Source organism: Patiria miniata, unplaced genomic scaffold, assembly GCF_015706575.1.
Source record: "Patiria miniata isolate m_02_andy unplaced genomic scaffold, ASM1570657v1 HiC_scaffold_10, whole genome shotgun sequence".
NCBI lineage: Eukaryota > Metazoa > Echinodermata > Asteroidea > Valvatida > Asterinidae > Patiria > Patiria miniata.
In genome coordinates, this window is record NW_024037048.1 from 18,079,310 (window position 1) to 18,099,667 (window position 20,358).

General features: G+C 39.3%; 1 protein-coding gene across 3 annotated transcripts; it reads left to right on the forward strand.

Annotated features, from left to right (window-relative positions):
* Positions 1-848: 848 nt before the first annotated feature.
* LOC119739257 (intraflagellar transport protein 56-like) lies at positions 849-9,200 on the forward strand. Of its 3 annotated transcripts, none has more exons than XM_038214119.1 (6): positions 849-889; positions 4,619-4,702; positions 6,067-6,133; positions 7,113-7,219; positions 7,934-8,066; positions 8,888-9,200. In XM_038214119.1, the coding sequence occupies exons 1-4, from the start codon at positions 878-880 to the stop codon at positions 7,193-7,195; spliced, it is 246 nt and encodes an 81-aa protein (XP_038070047.1). In that variant the 5' UTR covers positions 849-877; the 3' UTR covers positions 7,196-7,219; positions 7,934-8,066; positions 8,888-9,200. The 3 variants fall into 3 exon arrangements, 1 of the variants encoding a protein (XP_038070047.1); XR_005272551.1 differs by lacking the exon at positions 849-889 and adding an exon at positions 3,032-3,072; XR_005272550.1 differs by lacking the exon at positions 849-889 and adding an exon at positions 4,201-4,243.
* The last annotated feature ends 11,158 nt before the right edge of the window (positions 9,201-20,358 follow it).

Genomic DNA, 20,358 nt, shown 5'->3' on the forward strand with positions numbered 1-20,358 from the left:
ATATTCAAGAGGTGTCATTACCAAATTGTCAAATGTGTCAATAAATATCAGAATGTCACTTTTGAGTGTCATTTAGTCAGCTGTTTTGGTGAGTCTTTTAACCTTATATAGGAATGGGGTCCTAAAAAAAGTAAGGATTTATACCGAAAATATTTAGTTGGTGGGTTTTTTCCAATTTGGTACAACTATAGAATGTAATATTGGCTCTTATCTGCTTTTTTTAAGCAAATGTACTCTTCAAATGCTCTGCCTATAATGAATTGACTAATTGAAGTGTGAATAAAAAGTCTAGACGTGATGACTTACATGTACGTTATCGATCGAGTTGTCTGCTACATCGCCTACTGCCATGACTGCTGACAATAATGGGATATCATCAAACAAGAGGCGGCGCCCTTCACAATTAACGGTGTGAAAAGTGACAATCTCATAACCCGTAAATTCCCGGTCGCATTAATTCCTTCCTAACGAAACCATTTCCCAATTCCTAAGCAAACAGAAAAACGGATAACGAAACCAATTCCCATTTCCTAAGCAAAAAGAAAAACGGATAACGGACTTCGAATCCAAAATCCATTCTCGACAGCAAAACGGATAACGAATAACGATTCCCAAATCCCAAATCCTATCGAGAAAGGAATTGGGATTTCTCAATGCATGATGGGAAAATTCGGACTTCGAAACTTTTTCGCAACTTTGTCCCCAGGGTTAACTTTATGTCGTAACTTAATTTCCCGTATTAAGTACCTGTCAGTGCGTACCGCTCAACACTACGTAAACGAGATTGTATTTGACACCGTTAATTGTGAAGAGCGCCACCTGTTGTTTGGTTTTCCCGATAATGTATGTGGCGGCAGGCTAGGCCTGTACACCAAGCATGTTTTGTCAGGTAAGCCTGGACTATTTACTTGTCAAAATTCAACTTCCTTTCGGCGTACTGGAAAGATTCCCATATCTGGACATTACTCATTTCTCCCTTCAGTGATTTATGCCACAATTCCGGTTTAAAATGTCCAAAAATATTGGATTTAGCAGGGAAATTTGTTACCAAAAAAACTATAGTCGGACTCGGAGTCCCTTATCGCGGCATCCCTTTATCGCGGCATGGAAAATGTCTCATTTTGTGTTGACTAAACTCCTTTAAGTGGCGATTTTTATCCAAGTCCTCCAGGCCATAAGGACTTACTGCCGAGTCGTATTAAAAAAGGACGATTAAAAAATGTTGTGTTTTTCGGGACTTTTAACGATTTTTAATAAATATTCACATTTTCTAAAACCTGCAAATTTTCCCCTCACCGTGTCTGTTAAAACTAAAAGGTACCGTCTATATTTTAACATAAATCATTAATGGTGCTCCGTCCATGAAAGTTCCATTGTCTGGTTCCCCTTCTACAGCTGCAAACACAAAATGAAGTCGAATGACGATAATTCCACCGCGGAATCATAAAAACTTTTACGGGATCAAAATAAGGACAGCGCGTAAAAAAATAAAACGGCACACCGTGATTTCTTAAAACCCTGCCCTTCCCCGAAAGGAGAAGAAAAGTTACTGTGACAACGTCTACTGATTGGTGATTGGGGGCGCCATTCACTTTACACGGCCGTGTAAAGTGAAGTCTTTAATCAACTTAAACGTTACAGGGAAAATATCAGACTTTATTCAGGGGATGTTTTGGTAAAACATTCACTATGAAAAAAAAAGTTGAGATTATTATAAAAACCACAATTCCCATAATAGGGAGTCCACCTCCATTCGCACATTCCGAGCATGTCTATTTTCACAGGCATTTGAAAAGGAAGAGTTATACAACCTAAGAGACAGGACAATTCGGGAAGGTTAGCGGGCAATCTCCATTCCAAACAAGAAACGTGATAAGTACCGCGATAATACGGCGTTCCATCCTACATGCTTACTGCCACTGCCAGCATCCTACTGTCTGAAAAAACACCGAGGACATTTCACTAAATGTCCAGAACTCTAGGTATGGAATCTTTCCGGAGTATTTTTTAACCCTAACCCACCTCGCTCCTCCAAAATCCTCCTGGCGGTTTTGGAGGATTCTAGAGGATTGAGGATGAATGGTGATTGAATCAAATGAGGATTCTGGAGGATAGAGGATGAATGGTGATTGAAGCATAGAAGGATTCTGGAGGATTGAGGATGAATGGTGATTGAATCAAATGAGGATTCTAGAGGATTGAGGATGAATGGTGATTGAATCAAATGAGGATTCTGGAGGATTGAGGATGAATGGTGATTGAAGCACATGAGGATTTTGGAGGAAGTTCCTCCATGAGGGTGAATGCATTTTGTGGCAGGACTGTCTGATGATTTTGAAGGATTTGGCGTTGGGTTATCCTTCATTTAAACACGAGTGCAAAATTTTGGGATGAGGAGGATTTTGGAGGATTGACGATGAATGCATTTTGAGGCAGGACTGTCTGACAATTTTGAAAAATTTAGGCGGAGTTGCAAAATTTTGGAGGATTGAGGATGGTTCTAAGCAAAAAGGGCCTAGGGGGTTATTAATGCTTTAATTGCATACATTGTTAGACTTTCTTTTTATAGCTCCATGATTGTATAGTCATTCTTCCAGAACTGTAAGTGTAAGGGTTTTAAACTAAGTTCAGGAAGTATGGTCAGGCCCTACAGGCCCCATTTTTATCTTTTGTAAATTTGTCAGTTTTTTGGGAAATTGTTCTCAAATTTCACAGTAATTATTGTCAACCAAATTCTTCAAACAATGCCCTTTCCAAAAATAGCAGATGAAAACAATATTTGAACTAAACCTTATGAATTAGAAGGTAAAGATGTTAAAATAACTTGTTTTGCTTTGTTTCTTGAAGTTGACAGAGTTTGAAGGTTCTACCAAGGATGTCAACTGTGGAGCACATACAGGATGCAGAGCACAGTGATGACGTATCACCATGGCAACGCGTACCGCTCAACATCACTTGAATGAGATTGTACCTGGCACCGTTAATTGTAAAGAGCGCCACCTGTTGTTTGGTTATCGATCAACAATATGCAGCAGATAATGCAGCGGTAGGCTATATAGGCCTGTACGTCGGGTAAGTCTGGACTATTTATTTCTCAAAATTCAACTTCTTTTCGGCGTACTGGAAAGATTCCCATATATCTGGACATCACTAATTTTTCCCTACAGTGACCTATATTACCATTAAAAGGGATAATATGTCCAAAAATGTCGGATTTAGCAGGGAAAAGTTGCTACCATGGCATGCCTACTGAGAAAACATGTCAAAGGACATTTCCTAGTCTTTGTTGGTCAGTGACGTCTGAGGTATGGGTGTCTCTCCGCAGTATTTTGGAATGCTTTGCATACATTGTTGGGTAAGACCTCTTTTTATAGCTCCATGATTGTATAGTCATATAGTCAGCAGGGCCAGGGCCTATTGTTTTTAGTTCACCGCACCTACCCCAATTAAGAACCCAGTATCAATGCACACATATAGTGGTGTTCCCTAACGTGGCGCACTGCGACGTTTCTCCTGACTTTCCTCATGCACGGTTGCCAAACTTCTTTGTTGATAAACTTCGAATTCATTCAGTTATTACTGGTACTTTTTCAATAGTGTTTGCCTTTTAAATTCTGTAAACAATTTCACTGTCATACAATTTGAGCAAAATTTAAAAACGGTGGCGTCTGGAATTTGGGCCAAAAATCAGCTGAGTGTTCCCTAACTCAGCGCACTTGCATAAATCTTGGAAAAATCCAGGTTAACACTAAAAAAGTTATTTAAAGTTAACAAATTTTAATTAATAAATATCATTTATGTCTACATTAGCCATCTAGAAGAATGTCAGAAAATTATTTTCTTATTTTGGGCTGAGTATATCAGTGGTGAGTTGAAAGTAGATTGTTTCTTGATTATAATTTGAGTTAGAAATGTGATTCGGGTTTTTAACTTCAGGGTTGCCCTTTGAACAGGAAAATCAAGTTTGGATTGATTTGGGGGTCGAAAGGTCAAAGGTCAATGTCATTGGTCCAGGTCTATGTCATTCTATTAACCAGTAATTATCCTACTATACATGAACTTGTAATTTCACACCTTATATCAACAAACTCAGGCCGAGGGGTTAATTCAATCAACAGCACCGCTATATTTTTTTAGGAAAGTTGCAGTAATGTTTATTGATTCATTTTATTTCATTAACAGCTTTGGAAATGGAGTTGAGGCCAGACAGACAGGGGGCATAGGACTGCATATTTGCTCTCAGGTCATTTTATCTAATGCATTTAATGTTAGACACTATTCGTTTTTTGAACTTTTCTCCAAAAACCTGAAAATATTTATTGCCAATCACCCTCTATTATTCAAGACCAAAAGTGTTTAGAATTATTCTTGACCATTATCTTTATTTGGTGAACAATTTTGACCATCGTCTGAGTAGAGGCGTTTGCATGTTGATATTAGTGCTCAGGCATCAAATTACGTCAGGAATCGACCACTAGTCTCGCCCCAACTTGCTCATAGTTGTTTCTGTGGCATGGTTTAGCTGTATTTGTCCTTTTGAGGGGGGGGGGGGAAGTAGTGCAGGTGGGAAGATTATCAGAAAAACTAAGATGACATTTTTGTGTGTTTACGTTTCTAGAGTTACTTCTACAACAACGATAGGTTCAACTACAACTATGCGCAGGCCAAAGCCACAGCAGGCAACTACAAGGAAGCAGAGGAGGTAGGTTGGACTCCCGGACCCAATTTTTGTTGTTGCGCCCTCAATAGTTGGCCAGTCATGGCGCAGTGACTCGTCATGGTGCCTGAACTAGTCATGGTGCCTTTCATTTGCAAACATCAAAAACCCAAACTACCAAGTTATTATGAAATACCTGACTGTTAGGGAATAATAGTCTCAAGCATCCTGTGAAATCACGGCACCTGGTGTGCTGTCATTTTCAAGAAAAGTGGAATTTTGTATCAATGTCCACCGATGGTCGGCCCTGTTTGAGAGAGAAGCCCAACTTTCTGTCTGTTCTCATCCATATACTGTTGCCGTATACCTAGATGTAGAACAAAAAGATATTCCAATAGCTTATTTTCCCACGTGCTGCATCTCTTTGGAATTCCTTGCCTGGTGCTTATTTCCCTCCAACCTATGATCTGTCCTGATTCAAGAGGAGTGTGGAGTGCTGTGGCCTCGTGGTTAAGGGCGTTGGATTCGTGGTCTGCGGGTAAAGCTGCAGGTTGTGGGTTCGAGTCCAGCCTGGGGTCATGGTGCGTGTGCCCTTGGGCAAGGCACTTTGTCACTCATTGCTTCTCCCCACCCAGGAGTTATAGGCTATCAGCTTTGGTCCAAAAAATGGGCCACCAGTACCAGACGATCGAAAAGAGCAATGCCTCATAGCGATTTTTTGAAAGGCACATCTAGAGTTGGAGAATGTGTGATAGCTTTGCAGTGTGAGTGGTGGCAGTGTTATCACTTTTGATTTGTGTTTTCAAAATTGCCGTCAATATGCTTGAACCGGATCAATTGTATGTTGTAACAAGCATGTTTTAGCCACCATTTAAAAAAAGAAAAAAGGGATAGCACCCAAAAAGCTGCCACCGCTGCAATGCTGTCACATATTTTCTGACTAGAGGGGTGCATACCTTGCCAAAAATCACAATGAGCATTATTGCCCTCATTTGATACTGACCAAACCCCCACACTGATGGCTTATAAGTGGGTGCCTATGAGGGCAGAGATGGTGTGGTTGATTTAGCTGCTTTGCTCCGACTTGTAGCCCTGTATATCTGGAGTGGCTTTTAGCCTTGTTCAGGGCGAATAGGCATAAAAAAATCAAGTCTAAAACCCGGATGGGGATCTTTCTGTGCCTCCTAGACCACTGTTTTGGTGGGAACACTTAGCTTTACCTCTATTTAATTGGAGTGGGTTTCGTTTTTCTTGTTTTCATTTAGCCTTGTTCAGGGCAAATAGGCATAAAAAACAAGTCTAAAACCCGGATGGGGATCTCTCTGTGCCTCCTAGACCACTGTTTTTGTGGGAACAATTGGTTTTACCATTATTTAATTGGAGTGGGTTTCGTTTCTCTTGTTTTCCAGATTTTTGTGCTCATTCAGAGTGAGAAGATCAAGAATGACTACACGTGTCTCTGGTTGGCAAGATGCTGTGAGTATTACCGTCAATTGTGAATGACGTTTCCTCTTCCAACTTCCAAGTTGCTAATATGGGAATGAATCCACCTGTTAAGCCTCAACTCATAATGTATTGACCACTCACAATTGTGACTGCACAACCAAATGTCCAACTCAAGTCAGGACACGTCGCATGCATGCATTTCATGTACTGCTGGAAAATCCAGAGTGGCATTAGGGAGATGCACATGTTGCCCATGTGTGAGGTAGACTGAAGGGTCTCTAACAATGACATAACCAGCATGCAATCATCGCCCTGATCGTATATTAAGGATGTGATTTTGCGTTTCATTTTGTAAACGTTAAGCAAATATTTTAAGAACTGTTTTAAACGTTTAGCCATTGACAGTGGCTTTTGCCTACCCATTATGTCTGATCTGCAGACCGGCGTGATTGACCTGATCAATCAACAATGGTTGACATAGTAAATAGCAGGCAGTCGTTGATAAAGTAAAAATGTTCTACTTGTTCCCCAAATTATGAGGTGCTTCTAAGGTTTTGTAAATTAAGTAGGTTTGAAAACAACGTTAATTATTTGTGCAACATGTATGTGTGGTTGTCTCAAAGGAAGATCGCGTGAACGGAGGTCCCTTTTATATAATTCGGGTTTGTTTAAATGTTTTGAAAAATTAGTAAACAGAGTTAGAAGTTTTTTTGTTTCAACGTGTAAATTAATGTCACATCTTAGTCATACATTTGCCATGTTGGATTTGTTCTATCACATTTCAAGCAGATTGTACGACAGAGATTTGCTACATTGAACATTCCTCTTGGCTCCCAAATATTGTACACAGTTACACCATTCCTCCATGGTTACACTGAGCATTGCTGGCCGAAAATTGCTAAAATGAGCATCCACTGAACCGAACCATCTTTTGTAGACCCCAATGTGTTTTCTTACAGCAGTATCCTATGTATTTATAACCTTTCTTTGTGTTGTTTTCGTTGTTCAGGCATCGTGAATCGTAAGGCCAGACTAGCCTGGGAGTTGTACCTTAAGATGGAGACGTCTGGCGAATCGTTCAGCCTGCTGTAGCTCATTGCCAACGACGGCTACAAGGTAAAACATCATCCCCTAATTTTGTATGTTTGGTCAAGATTTTGGCATTAGCCCCAAATTAGTATCTAGTCACTCAATCTAAACCTGCAGCCGATTTCACAAAACACATTTGTCACTTCGTCAAAACCCAAATCGTAGAGGAAATGTCAATCTAAATATAACACACTTGTAAAAAAGAATGCACATATCCAGACGCCACTTCAGCCGTTGTGTACAAAGTCTATGGCGAGTCAAGAAAACTTTCCAAGTATTTCTGAACAAAATTGGAAATGTTTCTGCAGATTCGTGTTTGTGAAAAATTTTTGCAATGACTGATCTTTATTGAGATGATGTGTGAAGACAAAAGTGGCGTCTGATTGCAACATTGTTTTCACGTGTAAAATCAACGAGAATACAAATCCCCGTCAAAAAGAAAAAAAAATGATTCGTTGCACATTTACTACTTTGTGTCATTAGCTTGAATTATGAAGGATGCACTTTTGTGTCGCAAACTTTAGTAAGCATGTAGAGGGCATCATAAAATATTAGAATAGCCAAAAATCCCAACTGCTTAAAAAAAATTGATTTGGGACAAATTCATCACTTTGTCAACACGGTGGCGATATGATCGAAAACTACAGGCTTTTCGTTCGAACTTCTGATGTTTTTTGCTCGACCTCAAAATATAATTGTCACGGTCGCTCGATCCTCAAATCTCATCTTTTCTATCGGTAGATGGCCAGTTCTACTATGCGACCAAGGCTTTCGATGTCCTGGAAAGATTGGACCCCAATCCTGAATACTGGGAAGGCAAGCGAGGGGTGTGCGTGGGCGTATTCCAGCAGATCATAGCTGGTCATGAACCAAGGTGGGTGTCATCTCTGTCAATCAGCAGTGCACACTGACCAATCAGATCAACTTATGGTCAGGTGACCACACTACATCTATCAAACAGTGTGCACTGACATATCACTCCGGTGCTCTACCAACTGAGCTATCCAGCCCAATGTTGGCGGTTCCCTAATTGTCAATGTCTCTGTCAAAGGGGCGCTAGTCAGAAGCCCTCAACCCGCATATGCCATGCAGCCAGGGATCATGTCCAAAGTCACGATGCAGACCTGAGAAATATCAAACGGGGATCACTCAGAGAGGATACGGCTTTTTATTACAAATTTTCATGAATACTTCTCAACTTCTTAGCCCTCTAGTTCAACTTCATTGATCTTTATGGACTCCTTTGTCCCCATATTCTAAAACAGCTTTCATTTTCACTATTAGGTGTTGCCCTTCACTGACGTATAAACACTGTATGCGTTACCTCCCGAGTGAAATTTGGAAAAAATCACTCGGTTGGGACTCGAACCCATGACCTCCTGCTTGTTAGTGCAGACGTCTTAACCACTGGACCATCAAGCTTACAGATTTGGTTGCCTGGCCAGCCAACCAACCCTGTAAGCTCGATGATCGAGTCGTGGGTTCGAATCCCACCCAAGTGATTATTTTTCCAACTTTCACTCGGGAGGTAACACACTGAGTATACAGTGTTTATACATCGGTGAAGGGCAAATCCTAACATTGATTTACATCACCCCGACGCAAAGTCCATCTTGTTAATAGCTTTCATTTTCATGTGCACAAAACCCAGTGAAGTTCAAGCCACTAGATTTTTGTAATTTTTTTCCTCTACAGAGGAACACTGCGAGACATCCTCCAAATCTTGCGCAACACCGGTAACCCACAGGTGGAATACATCATCCGTGTCATGAAGAAGTGGGCCAAGGACAACAGGGTACCAGTTTCCTGAGGTGGTCCCTATCCTAGTCTTGAGATGCTTAAATTTGTACATTCTAAAAAAAACCTGCTTCGCAAAGGGATTTTCCAAAAATAAAATAATGGAACGATACTGTTGATTAAGAGTGATTTAATTATTCTTGACGCATGGGAAATTTGCCTTGAAATATTTCTCTATTTAGCTTTGGCAAGATGGTTATGCAGGAGAAAACAACAGTTCTGGAGAGAGGCTAGTCTCTCATGGCATAAACAAAGTAGGCTTGCCTAGTTAAGCTGGACTCTGTGATTCAGTCAGTGACTCAGTCAACGACTCAGTGACTCGATCAGCGACTCCATGATTCAGTCAGATTCGGTCAGTGACTCAGTGAGCGACTCAGTGACTCGATCAGCGACTCAGTGATTCAGTCAGATTCAGTCAGTGACTCAGTGACTCAGTCAACAACTCAGTGACTCGATCAGCGACTCCATGATTCAGTCAGATTCAGTCAGTGACTCAGTCAGTGACTCAGTGAGCGACTCAGTGACTCGATCAGCGACTCAGTGATTCAGTCAGTGACTCAGTCATTGATTCGGTCAGCGACTCGGTTAAGGAATCACTCAGTGACTCATTGAGCAACTCAGTGGCTGTCATCAACTCAGTGACTTGGTCAGTGACTCATCGCGCAGTCAGTGACTCGGTCAGTGACTCGGTCAGTCAGTGATAATAGTGACTGCCTCGATCAGTTAATACTCAGTGACTCGGTCGGACAGTCAGTCAGGCAGCATTGAAATATTCATCGTAATTGTGAATGTTCACGTCACAAATGTTGCTTACATGTAGGACAACTCTGCAAGTTTGTTTTCTTGGAGTTTCTTGGGCCTGTTTAGAGACAAGCCAACGGCATGAGAATGGGCCAGGAATGGTTATTCAAGGAGGGGGGTAGTCATCTGTACGTAATGTAATTATACTAATTAATGGTTTATATTGATATAAATATACATGTATAAGTTTTCAGAGCACGTTTGTCAGGTAATTAGGGTGTAAGGTCCAGAAGGCATGAAACAAATTGAAGATAAGTGATTTGAACTGAGCCCAATTTCATAGCGCTGCTAAGCACACAATTTCTGCCAGCAGAGCCTCTCCGTCTATCTATCACATTGTCAATACTATATTTTTTTCATGTACAATATTGGGAAAGAATGTTGCAACCTGATGCTGCTTTTTCTTCATATCATCTCAATGAAGTCATTCATTGCAAAAATGATGATAAGACATGAATCTGGGACTGAGAAATACTTCAGAGAAAATTTTCTTGACGCTCCATAGACTTTGAACACAACCGCTGAAGTGGCGTCAGGTTGCAACATTCTTTTCCAATATTGTGTGATATGCTGACTTCATTTCTTTATTTCATCTGTAAAAACATTAAATGTTTACTGCCTTTCTTTAAAGGGAAGATACAACATTTGCAAACATCACAAAACGAAATGATCAAAATATCGCGAAATACCTTACTGGATTGTTGGGGAATGACAGTCTAAAGCATCCTGTGAAATCGTGGCTCCTGATGTGCTGACATTTTAAAGAAAATGGTACTTTTCCAACGCTGGTCAGCCGACAAGCATTGGAGAAAACTGGCTATTTTTCAAAAATTTCTCCCAATTTTTTTATAATTAGTTATTCCGCATTTTCTTTGCAATTGATTACACACCTGTGAAGAGGTACAAGTCTGCTAGCTAGACTGATTCTCTGACCTTACAATTCCCCAAAGTCTATTAATTGCTCCGTTTTATCTTATAAGTGGGGTCACCAGACTGCAAATACATGTCTGGTTTTCTTGGCTTTTCCAGCATCTACAAGCCCAAATGCGAAAAAAGTCTTTTTAACAATATTTGCTATAACATACTAATCCTCCAAATCCATTTATTTCTGAAAATTGCAGCAAAAGCAAATGTTGTACATTCCCTTCAAGTCCGATAAATCTTATCTTGCAGTGTAAATATTGTGTAGGTGAATTTTAAAAGTAAATGTTACTTAAAAGATTGTTGAAATGCTGTGCATAGTTCTTTGAATAAAGGGATATTAAATCATCACAATAAATAAAAGTGAAAAAAATACCTGTTTGTTATTGATTTGTTTGTTTTCTTGGTAGTTTGTTTGGGATTCCTGAAAACAAAACTTAATTCAATTTATTTAAAAGATAAGTTTAGTAAATTTATGTTTGGGCATGGGGCTATAAAAAGTTGGGAAGGTAAAAAAAAAAAAGAATAATATAATTCAATTTGTTTAAAAGTAAGCTCAGTCAATTCATTTTTGGGAAAGAAAAAAAAGTGAAGACAATTAAATAACAATACTATGGTAGGACTCGAACCTGAGTCGCCAGATTGGGAATCCTACGCCGGTCCAGCGAGCCATTGTCGCGCTTAAACAAAGCGTCAGTTCTGCTTTATCATAACCGTAAGAGGTTAGGGAAAGGTCAAAAAAAAAAAAACTAAGTAACAATATAGTTATGGTGGTACTCGAACCTGTGTCGCGTGATTGGGAGTCCTACGCCGGTGCACAAGACCATTCACGCGCTCAAATGCTGATGTAGTTCTGCTAAATCATAACCGTAAGATAGGCTTATCGTGGCTTTTCACGTTGACGCCCATGCACGCTTAGACGTAAAACACAGTCTGACGATGTAAAACCTTCGTTAGATTTTGGGTGTAGCTGTTCGAATTGATCTAAATTTAATTGGAAAAGGGTAAAGGGTGTCAACTGAACTAAAATCCTGAAATTCAATGAAATAAAACTCGTACAATCCTTGGTTTCAGTTTGAGACACACGTGTTCAACGGATGCAGAGAAGCCTATTTCTTTTGTTAAATTCCTTTGTTGAATCTGGCGTTAACAATAAAATGTTTCCATTGAGGCGAAAGGATTAAACGCCGCGATCTTTTTTCACGCTTGAGTGCATCTGAATGGGGAATATTGAAGCGGAAAATCACGATTTACAGCACTCAGGCAGCATTTTATCCCACATAATGATACTTTTTGAAGAGGAAATTGCATACTGAATACATCTATAGTTTTAAAATGCAAAAGTTCGCCGTATTTAAAAAGTCGACGAAATTTTTTTGGAAAAATTTCACCCAAACTTTCCTCATCCTGACGTAGGCGGCGCTTTATATATTTCATTCTCAGTGGGCATTGTTATCGCGCTAGCCGCCGCCCCATCTGAGTATCACCCGCTATCCACTGTACCCAATCTTATCCTAGCATCACAATTTCAATTTATCTCACCAATAAAAGTTGAATAGGTCTACAACTAAAACAATAGATAATTAAGGTCTGTGAAAAAAAATGCAATCAGAATAAAAGTCAACTTTAATGGAACAAAAGAGACGCGTATAAGGATATTAATAAAAGGGCCCCGGTATACCCATGAAGCAAGAGGGGGCGGGAATTTTGTTTTGTCGTGTGAGATGGGGGGGGGGGGAACAAGCAAAATATTTTTACTAAAAGTTGTTAGTGGAAAAATGTTTTTAAAAAGGGTTATAAACCGTACATGTATACATAATAGGCAGCCAGCCCCGCCCCCATCCCTTGCGATGCCATACACACACGCTAATGCGCTAGCCAACTCTGAATACGGTGCACGTGCGAGAATGAAATATATATAGCGCCGCCTACGTTAGGATGAGGAAAGTTTTGGTGAAATTTTTCCTAAAAAATTACCTTGACTTTTTAAATACGGCGAATTTTTGAATTTTGAAAATACAGTTGTATTCAGTATGCAATTTCCTCTCCAAAAAGTATCATTATGTGGGATAAAATGCTGCCTAAGTGCTGAAATTCGTGATTTTCCGCTTCAATATTCCCCATTCAGAGGCACTCAAGCGTGAAAAAAGATCGCGGCGTTTAATCCTTTCGCCTCAATGGAAACATTTTATTGTTAACGCAAGATTCAACAAAGGAATTTAACAAAAGAAATGGGCTTCTCTGCATCCGTTGAACACGTGTGTTTCGTACTGAAACCAAAGATTGTACGAGTTTTATTTCATTGAATTTCAGGATTTTAGCTCAGTTGACACCCTTTATCCTTTTCCAATTAAATTTAGATCAATTCGAACAGCTACACCCAAAATCTAACGAAGGTTTTACATCGTCAGGCTGCGATGTACGTCTAAGCGTGCATGGGCGTCAACGTGAAAAGCCACGATAAGCCTATCTTACGGTTATAATTAAGTAGAACTGGTTGAGCATTTGAGCGCGTTAATGGTCTTGTGGACTGGCGTCGGACTCCCAATCAGGCGACTCAGGTTCGAGTCCCACATTAATTTATTGTTACTTAATTTTCTTCCCTTTCTTTTTTTTTTTACATTCCCGAGACATAAATTGACTGAACTTATGTTAGAAAAATTGAAGTGTTGTTTTCAGAATCAAATAGAATAAAAAATATAAAATATTCTTTTTTTTATATTGTTTATTCCTCCATGATTGGATCAAGAAATTCAAAACTATGGGAGAGACAAGTTTGGAAATAACACAGTGTTTCCTGAAAAGCAGTTGACATTTTATTTCTTTCAACTCCAAAGTAACAGTCTATATGAATTTAACTTAACACAGAGTTATCACTGACTATGGTATTCTCGAACTAGTTGCAGAGCATTTTGTTACACAAAATAAAACAATCATATTTAACCAAAACATTTCACGCATGTCAGTACTGCATGCGTACAGTTTTACAAACCAATGATAAGAACTAGTAACTGGGTTTTGGCATTAAAGATGACTCATTGTCCAAAATCAAGTATTTTTTTCAAAATCAAAAAAATATATAATTAATATTCTCCGGAAATGTAGTGTGTTAAAGCGCTCAAGATACTGGCGATCTTGAGTCAACTTTCATGACAAAAAGCAATGCAATCGGTTTCGAGGAGATAACTCAAGAAGTACTTGGTGCATTAATTTGAAATATTGCATAACGATTTAACGTGATATATGTATCAAATCTCTTGAATTTGGATATTAATTGTTGACCAATAATACAAAATATACCCAAGACAATGTGGCATGTAAGCGCGCAAAACACAAGGCGAATTTGAGTCAATATGTTTATGGAACAAAAACAACACACTCGTTGTTGAGACGACTTTTCAAGAAATGCTTGTTGTATTGGACTGAAATCAAATCTCCTGATAACTTATCATACACAACACATCACTTGCGAATTTGGAGAGAAACCGTCAAAAATATAATTAATATACTCCGGAAATGTAGTGTGTTAAAGAACTAGCTTGCTACAAATAACTGGAGATTTTAGTCAACTTTCATGACACAAAAACACGGGTTCCAGAAGCCACTCAAGAAATACGTATTTGCATGAAATCGACATTTAATAAATTGATTAAACATACAGATGATTGAACAAATCTGTTGAATTTAGTGAGGAATCGTCAAACCGAGAGCGTTTTTGTGTCATGAACTTGAGGCATGGTTTTTCGTGTTGACAATACTTTTGTACTTACGTACACAGTACAGTGGTGACCAATAGCGCGCCCTCTTGTGAAAGAAAAAAAAATGACATAAATTGGCGGGATTTTCTCCGTGTTTCCCCAGTACATTATTTTGGTTATATTGTTTTTATTGTCGGACGATCCCACTCCAAATTCAACAGATTTGTGATATATGTTACCTTTAATCACAATACGAAATATCGATTCAATGCAACACGCATTTCTTGAGTTATCGACTGGAAAACGAGTGTGTTGTTTTTGAACTATGAAAGTTGCATTCCTGCTTTCAGTTTAAAGACAGAACATTCTTTACGATGGTGACCACTATTTGTGTAGCGCGCCCTCTCTTGAAAGAAAATTAAGTTTAGTTAAATTTGGCAGATTTGTCTCCGTTTTTGACATAAATCGCTAAAATAAATTCTAATCTTAGAATTAAGTGTAGAAATTAAGTATTTTTGTGTTGATTTACGCTGGTCGTCTCACCGAAAGTTCATTATTTTCGTTTGCAGATATTTCATTTTATTGGCCTTGTTTAAGTAAAAAAGAATCAGTTTAACCCCTAGCATTTGCTTTTGTTTATAATTTTGGGTAAAAACGGGAATAGTGAAACTTGGGACTTTCCACAAGTTTGAATTTGGTGTTAAAATAAACAAACTGAGGTTATGACCTTCGTTCATAAATGGAAATACATGTAGGTTATTTCAATTTCACTGGAAGGCAACGATCCCACCCAGCAAAAATAATAAACTGATCCACTTAAACCCCGCCCCATGATATTCTGACCAACACAGCCGTGATTTAATGTGGTCTGACACGCGTGCATTTGCGTACGACGCGCGCGTCTTGAACACGCATTGCAGCATTGGTTGAGTGGGTCACGCGTTGCTAGTGTTCACATGGCAGTGGGCGCGGCTTAATGACTCGGTTTGCTACATCCACGATCACCATTTACAATGGAATTTATTTCCATTTACAAGTTCGATTTGAAATTCAAAAAAATAAAGGGAATTTCTCCTTTGTAATGATCCACAAAGTTTAATCAATTTTCAACTGAAGAAACCCAATAGTTTTCAATATTATACAACAAATTAAAATCAATAATTAAAATTACAAAATGAAAATGTTTCCAGATGGTTTTCTCTGAAACCTTTGCATATTTACATGTGCTTCCAAAACCCATTCAAATCCAACAGGGTGCAGTTGACCAATGAACTGACTAGGAAGTCGAGAACCAGTGTTAGCGATTACACAGTCCTCCAAAACCAGCGTCAAATTGGGACGAGCCAATCCATGTACAACATGAAAACAAAATCTGGACAATTCCTTTTCTTAATTTTCATTTTCATATTAGGGTCACATCAAATGAAAAAATAAAATAAAATAAAAACATGAAAAAGAAGTAGTCAACAAAATACTAAAATGAAACATAAACACTCAAATTAGTCGACCACACATTAATTTCTAATCATTGGATTCTCATTGTTTCAAGTCACTATGTAACATTTTTGATGTAAGAGACAATTCATGTAAAGTACACATGTATAAAATTATTTACTACGTAGCCGCGCTGACAATTATATGAATCTTTGAGAATGAAAAATTGGACATGTTTACAAAGAAGATTTAACTGTCACTGACATTATTATTGGAACCCAACAAATCTCAACAGATTTTTGTTGAAGGACACATTAGGGTTTGAATCCAGCTGCTGGCCATATGCTGTGTCCTTGGGCAAGCCACTTTACCCCACTTGCCTCTCTCCACCCAGGAGTATAAATGGTTCCAGCATTAGCTGGGGAGTAACCTGAGATGGACTAGCATCCCATCCAGGGGGAGTAGAAATATTCTTGTTTCATGCTACTGAAACTGGAGATAAATGCCAGCCTGATGGGCCACATTGGCTTGTGACAGACTGAACTTACATCAAGGTACATGCATCATGGGTAGTTATGCATAATTGTTAGGAACTTACAAGTTAGGGATCTCTTATACACGCACACCTTGCAGAAAACCTGCAAAAACATTCTTATTTTTAATCCGACAAATCACTCTGTTACCCACTAAAAGTAGGCAACAGATCATTCAGAGTGAAAAAAAATACACTTAGATTGAAAAAAAAAAACAGTTTGAATAGATTTTTCTCTGTCAGAGTCTCAGGTGTAAAGAAAAGAAAAGAAATTTCACTCCGAGAGAAATATGGGAAAGACTGTTGCATCCTGATGTCATTTTTTCCTCATATATTATCTCAATGCATTAGTCACTGCAAAAATGTTGAAAAGACATGAATCTGGGACTGAGAAACATGAGCCCAATTTTGTTAGAAAGTGGTCTTAGACTCTCCATAGACTTTGTGCATAGCCAAAGAAGTAGCGTCTGGATACTGCATTCTTTCCAAAAGCGTACCATTACTCCTACCTTGGGTTTTCATCTCGGGTTTAGCACGTTTCTCACAAATGCCATCCAGAAAAGGAAAAATAGGGATTGATTTCCCTACTGCCTTTATACATTGAGTGTCAACTGTACATAAAGTTCAGGGATAACTACACAAGTAAAAAAAGAAAATACTAGTAAAATAAAGACCATCAATCTCGACTTGAGACAGTTTTAGCTTCAACCCAAAATATAAAGTACTTTTCTTATTAAGACAAACATATCAATGCAAGATTGAACTGGCAACTCTCAAATGAAATGCCCAAAGTTCAACCCTGTCTAGTCGACTCAAAAGTTTGCTCTATAATCTCTGAAATTTGGACATCTATGATAACTTTTCCACTCTTTTCCCTATCAGACATTGTAGTGTGAACCATTCTCCACAGCTAAGTTCTGTACAAAAATAGGTTATTTATTTATATATGATACATAAACTACGTCTACCGAAACAGAAAACAATTCTAATTTTCTCTACGATTGAAAAAAAAACCAAACACCACAATGATCAGTTGCTTGTTAAGATTTCCGTTATAAAATAGATAAAAGGTACGCAAGAATTATTTTAGCTCCATTTATACATAATATTCAAGTAATGTAACATTCAGTATTTGTATCATTATGATATAATGAATTATAATATCAAGAAATTATTCTTAAATTGTTCAGTTCCTGTGTGTTAAGGAGCGTCTTTAAAATTGGAATAATTAGCCATGTCTGAATTACTGGGCTACGACTACGGCTTGATATTACACATGAGCCATAGCTGAGTAATTCAGACACGGCTATCCTTGTTCTGTATCAAACAAATTACATGTCAATGGAAATGCTAGTTCCTGATGGCAACCTAGTATTTTCCCCATTGTGCTGCAAACGGTACCAGACTACTCTTGAGCAAGCCTTGATCAAGGCTGTGTTCAAATTACTTGACTACGGCTTGCAATCACACACACGTCTATGGAAAGCGGCTGAGGTCACTTCCCATAGACTCCTGTACTTCCTAGCCGTAGCCACGTCTATGGAAAGCGGCCGAGGTCACTTCCCATAGACTCCTGTACTTCCTAGCCGTAGCCACGTCTATGGAAAGCGGCGGAGGTCACTTCCCATAGACTCCTGTACTTCCTAGCCATAGCCACGTCTATGGAAAGCGGCTGAGGTCACTTCCCATAGACTCCTGTACTTCCTAGCCGTAGCCACGTCTATGGAAAGCGGCTGAGGTCACTTCCCATAGACTCCTGTACTTCCTAGCCGTAGCCACGTCTATGGAAAGCGGCCGAGGTCACTTCCCATAGACTCCTGTACTTCCTAGCCGTAGCCACGTCTATGGAAAGCGGCCGAGGTCACTTCCCATAGACTCCTGTACTTCCTAGCCGTAGCCACGTCTATGGAAAGCGGCCGAGGTCACTTCCCATAGACTCCTGTACTTCCTATCCGTAGCCACGTCTATGGAAAGCGGCTGAGGTCACTTCCCATAGACTCCTGTACTTCCTAGCCGTAGCCACATCATTTGGAATTCACTGAATCTGGGGGACTTTTCAAGAGTTCCAAGTTGTATAATGCCTAGTCCTTTTAAATACCAACAGACCGGTAATTTCTCATTTGGTATAATCAAAGGGAAGACATATTCTTAGTTGTTTCAAGAAAGAAACACCAGACTGCCAAGGCTTACAAAGAACTAACAATTAAGAGATCTCGTCTATGGAAATACATAGCTTAATATGATGGAATTAAAAAAAAAAAAAAAAGTACACAATAAGCCTTTTCGGAGTTCCAACTGTGCAATCGTAACCTGTGACAACGCGCATTGTTTGTCTCAAATGGCCTTTGACATCATCGCGCCACTGACTTTACAAAAAGGCTGTTTGTGCATTGTGGGTACTGTCAAAGGGCATTTGAGACAAACAATGTTCGTTGTCACAGGTTACGAATGCGCAGTTGGAACTCCGAAAAGGCTTATTGACATTATGCTGATATACACAGGACCACTCTCCAGAGGGCGCTATTCAATGTATCTGTTCACTGTACACAGAGTTCCATTGTGAGTAACCAGTATTGTAGTACTCATACTGATAGAAATGACTCATACTCAGACAAAGTACTCATACTCATACTTGTCAAGCCAGAATATGCGTACTCGTACTAGTACTCAAGGCAAAGTACTCGTATTTGTATTTGAATTCATGATGACGAAGTACTTCAATGTGTCCTTGTGCCCATGGCAACGTACTCGTACTCAAACTCAGGATGACAAAGTACTTGTACGTGCACTCATCGCGAAGAACTCACACTCATACTCAACCACACGATGACAAAGTACAAACTGCAACACTATAAGTAACGCTACCACCTACCATGGTTAAACCGGTTAGATAATTTCCACGTACAATGTAGTTAGCTGGGAAGTATCCCGTGTGACCGTTTAACTCTCCATCGATCCAATTCTCGTCGATCTTACTGACGATGCTGATGATGTCGCCCTCCTGAAACCCCAGTTCGCCCTCGTTTTCTGCCTCAAAGTCGTACAGTGCCTTGCAGCGTTCCTTCGTTGCCGTTACAGGTACTGAGAAATTGGAAATAAATATCACAAAAGTAGTCCTGAAGTCCATCGCCATTTTGAAAAACGATGTCTATGCTCCATTGCAAAATAGAGCAAATTTTGGGCCTACTGGTAATTTCATCCAAATTTCGTCCTCATCACGGCATGGACCCTTCTTGTTTTACAAACCCTCAAGTTCACGGCCCACAAAATGCTTCAATACTTGTAGCAAACAAATTGAGGGCATTCAATGACAAGTTCATCACAAGTCAATCACAAGTCAGTCACAAGTCAGTCACAAGTCAATCACAAGTCATCACAAGTCAATGACAAGTCCATCACAAGTCATCACAAGTCCATCACAAGTCATCACAAGTCATCACAAGTCTGTCACAAGTCCATCACAACTCTATTACAAGTCCATCACAAGTCATCACAAGTCCATCACAAGTCAATCACAAGTCAATCACAAGTCCATCACAAGTCCATCACAAGTCATCACAAGTCATCACAAGTCATCACAAGTCAATCACAAGTCCAGCACAAGTCCATCACAAGTCATCACAAGTCCATCACAAGTCATCACAAGTCCATCACAAGTCCATCACAAGTCAATGACAAGTCCATCACAAGTCCATCACAAGTCATCACAAGTCATCACAAGTCATCACAAGTCAATCACAAGTCCAGCACAAGTCCATCACAAGTCATCACAAGTCCATCACAAGTCATCACAAGTCCATCACAAGTCCATCACAACTATATTACAAGTCCATTACAAGTCCATCACAAGTCAATCACAAGTCTATCACAAGTCATCACAAGTCATCACAAGTCTGTCACAAGTCCATCACAACTCTATTACAAGTCCATCACAAGTCATCACAAGTCCATCACAAGTCAATCACAAGTCAATCACAAGTCAG

Coding starts and splice junctions, on each gene's coding strand:
- LOC119739257 (XM_038214119.1), top strand. Junction 4,703..6,066: donor ACTACAAGGAAGCAGAGGAG/GTAGGTTGGACT, acceptor CTTGTTTTCCAG/ATTTTTGTGCTCATTCAGAG. Junction 6,134..7,112: donor TCTCTGGTTGGCAAGATGCT/GTGAGTATTACC, acceptor TTCGTTGTTCAG/GCATCGTGAATCGTAAGGCC.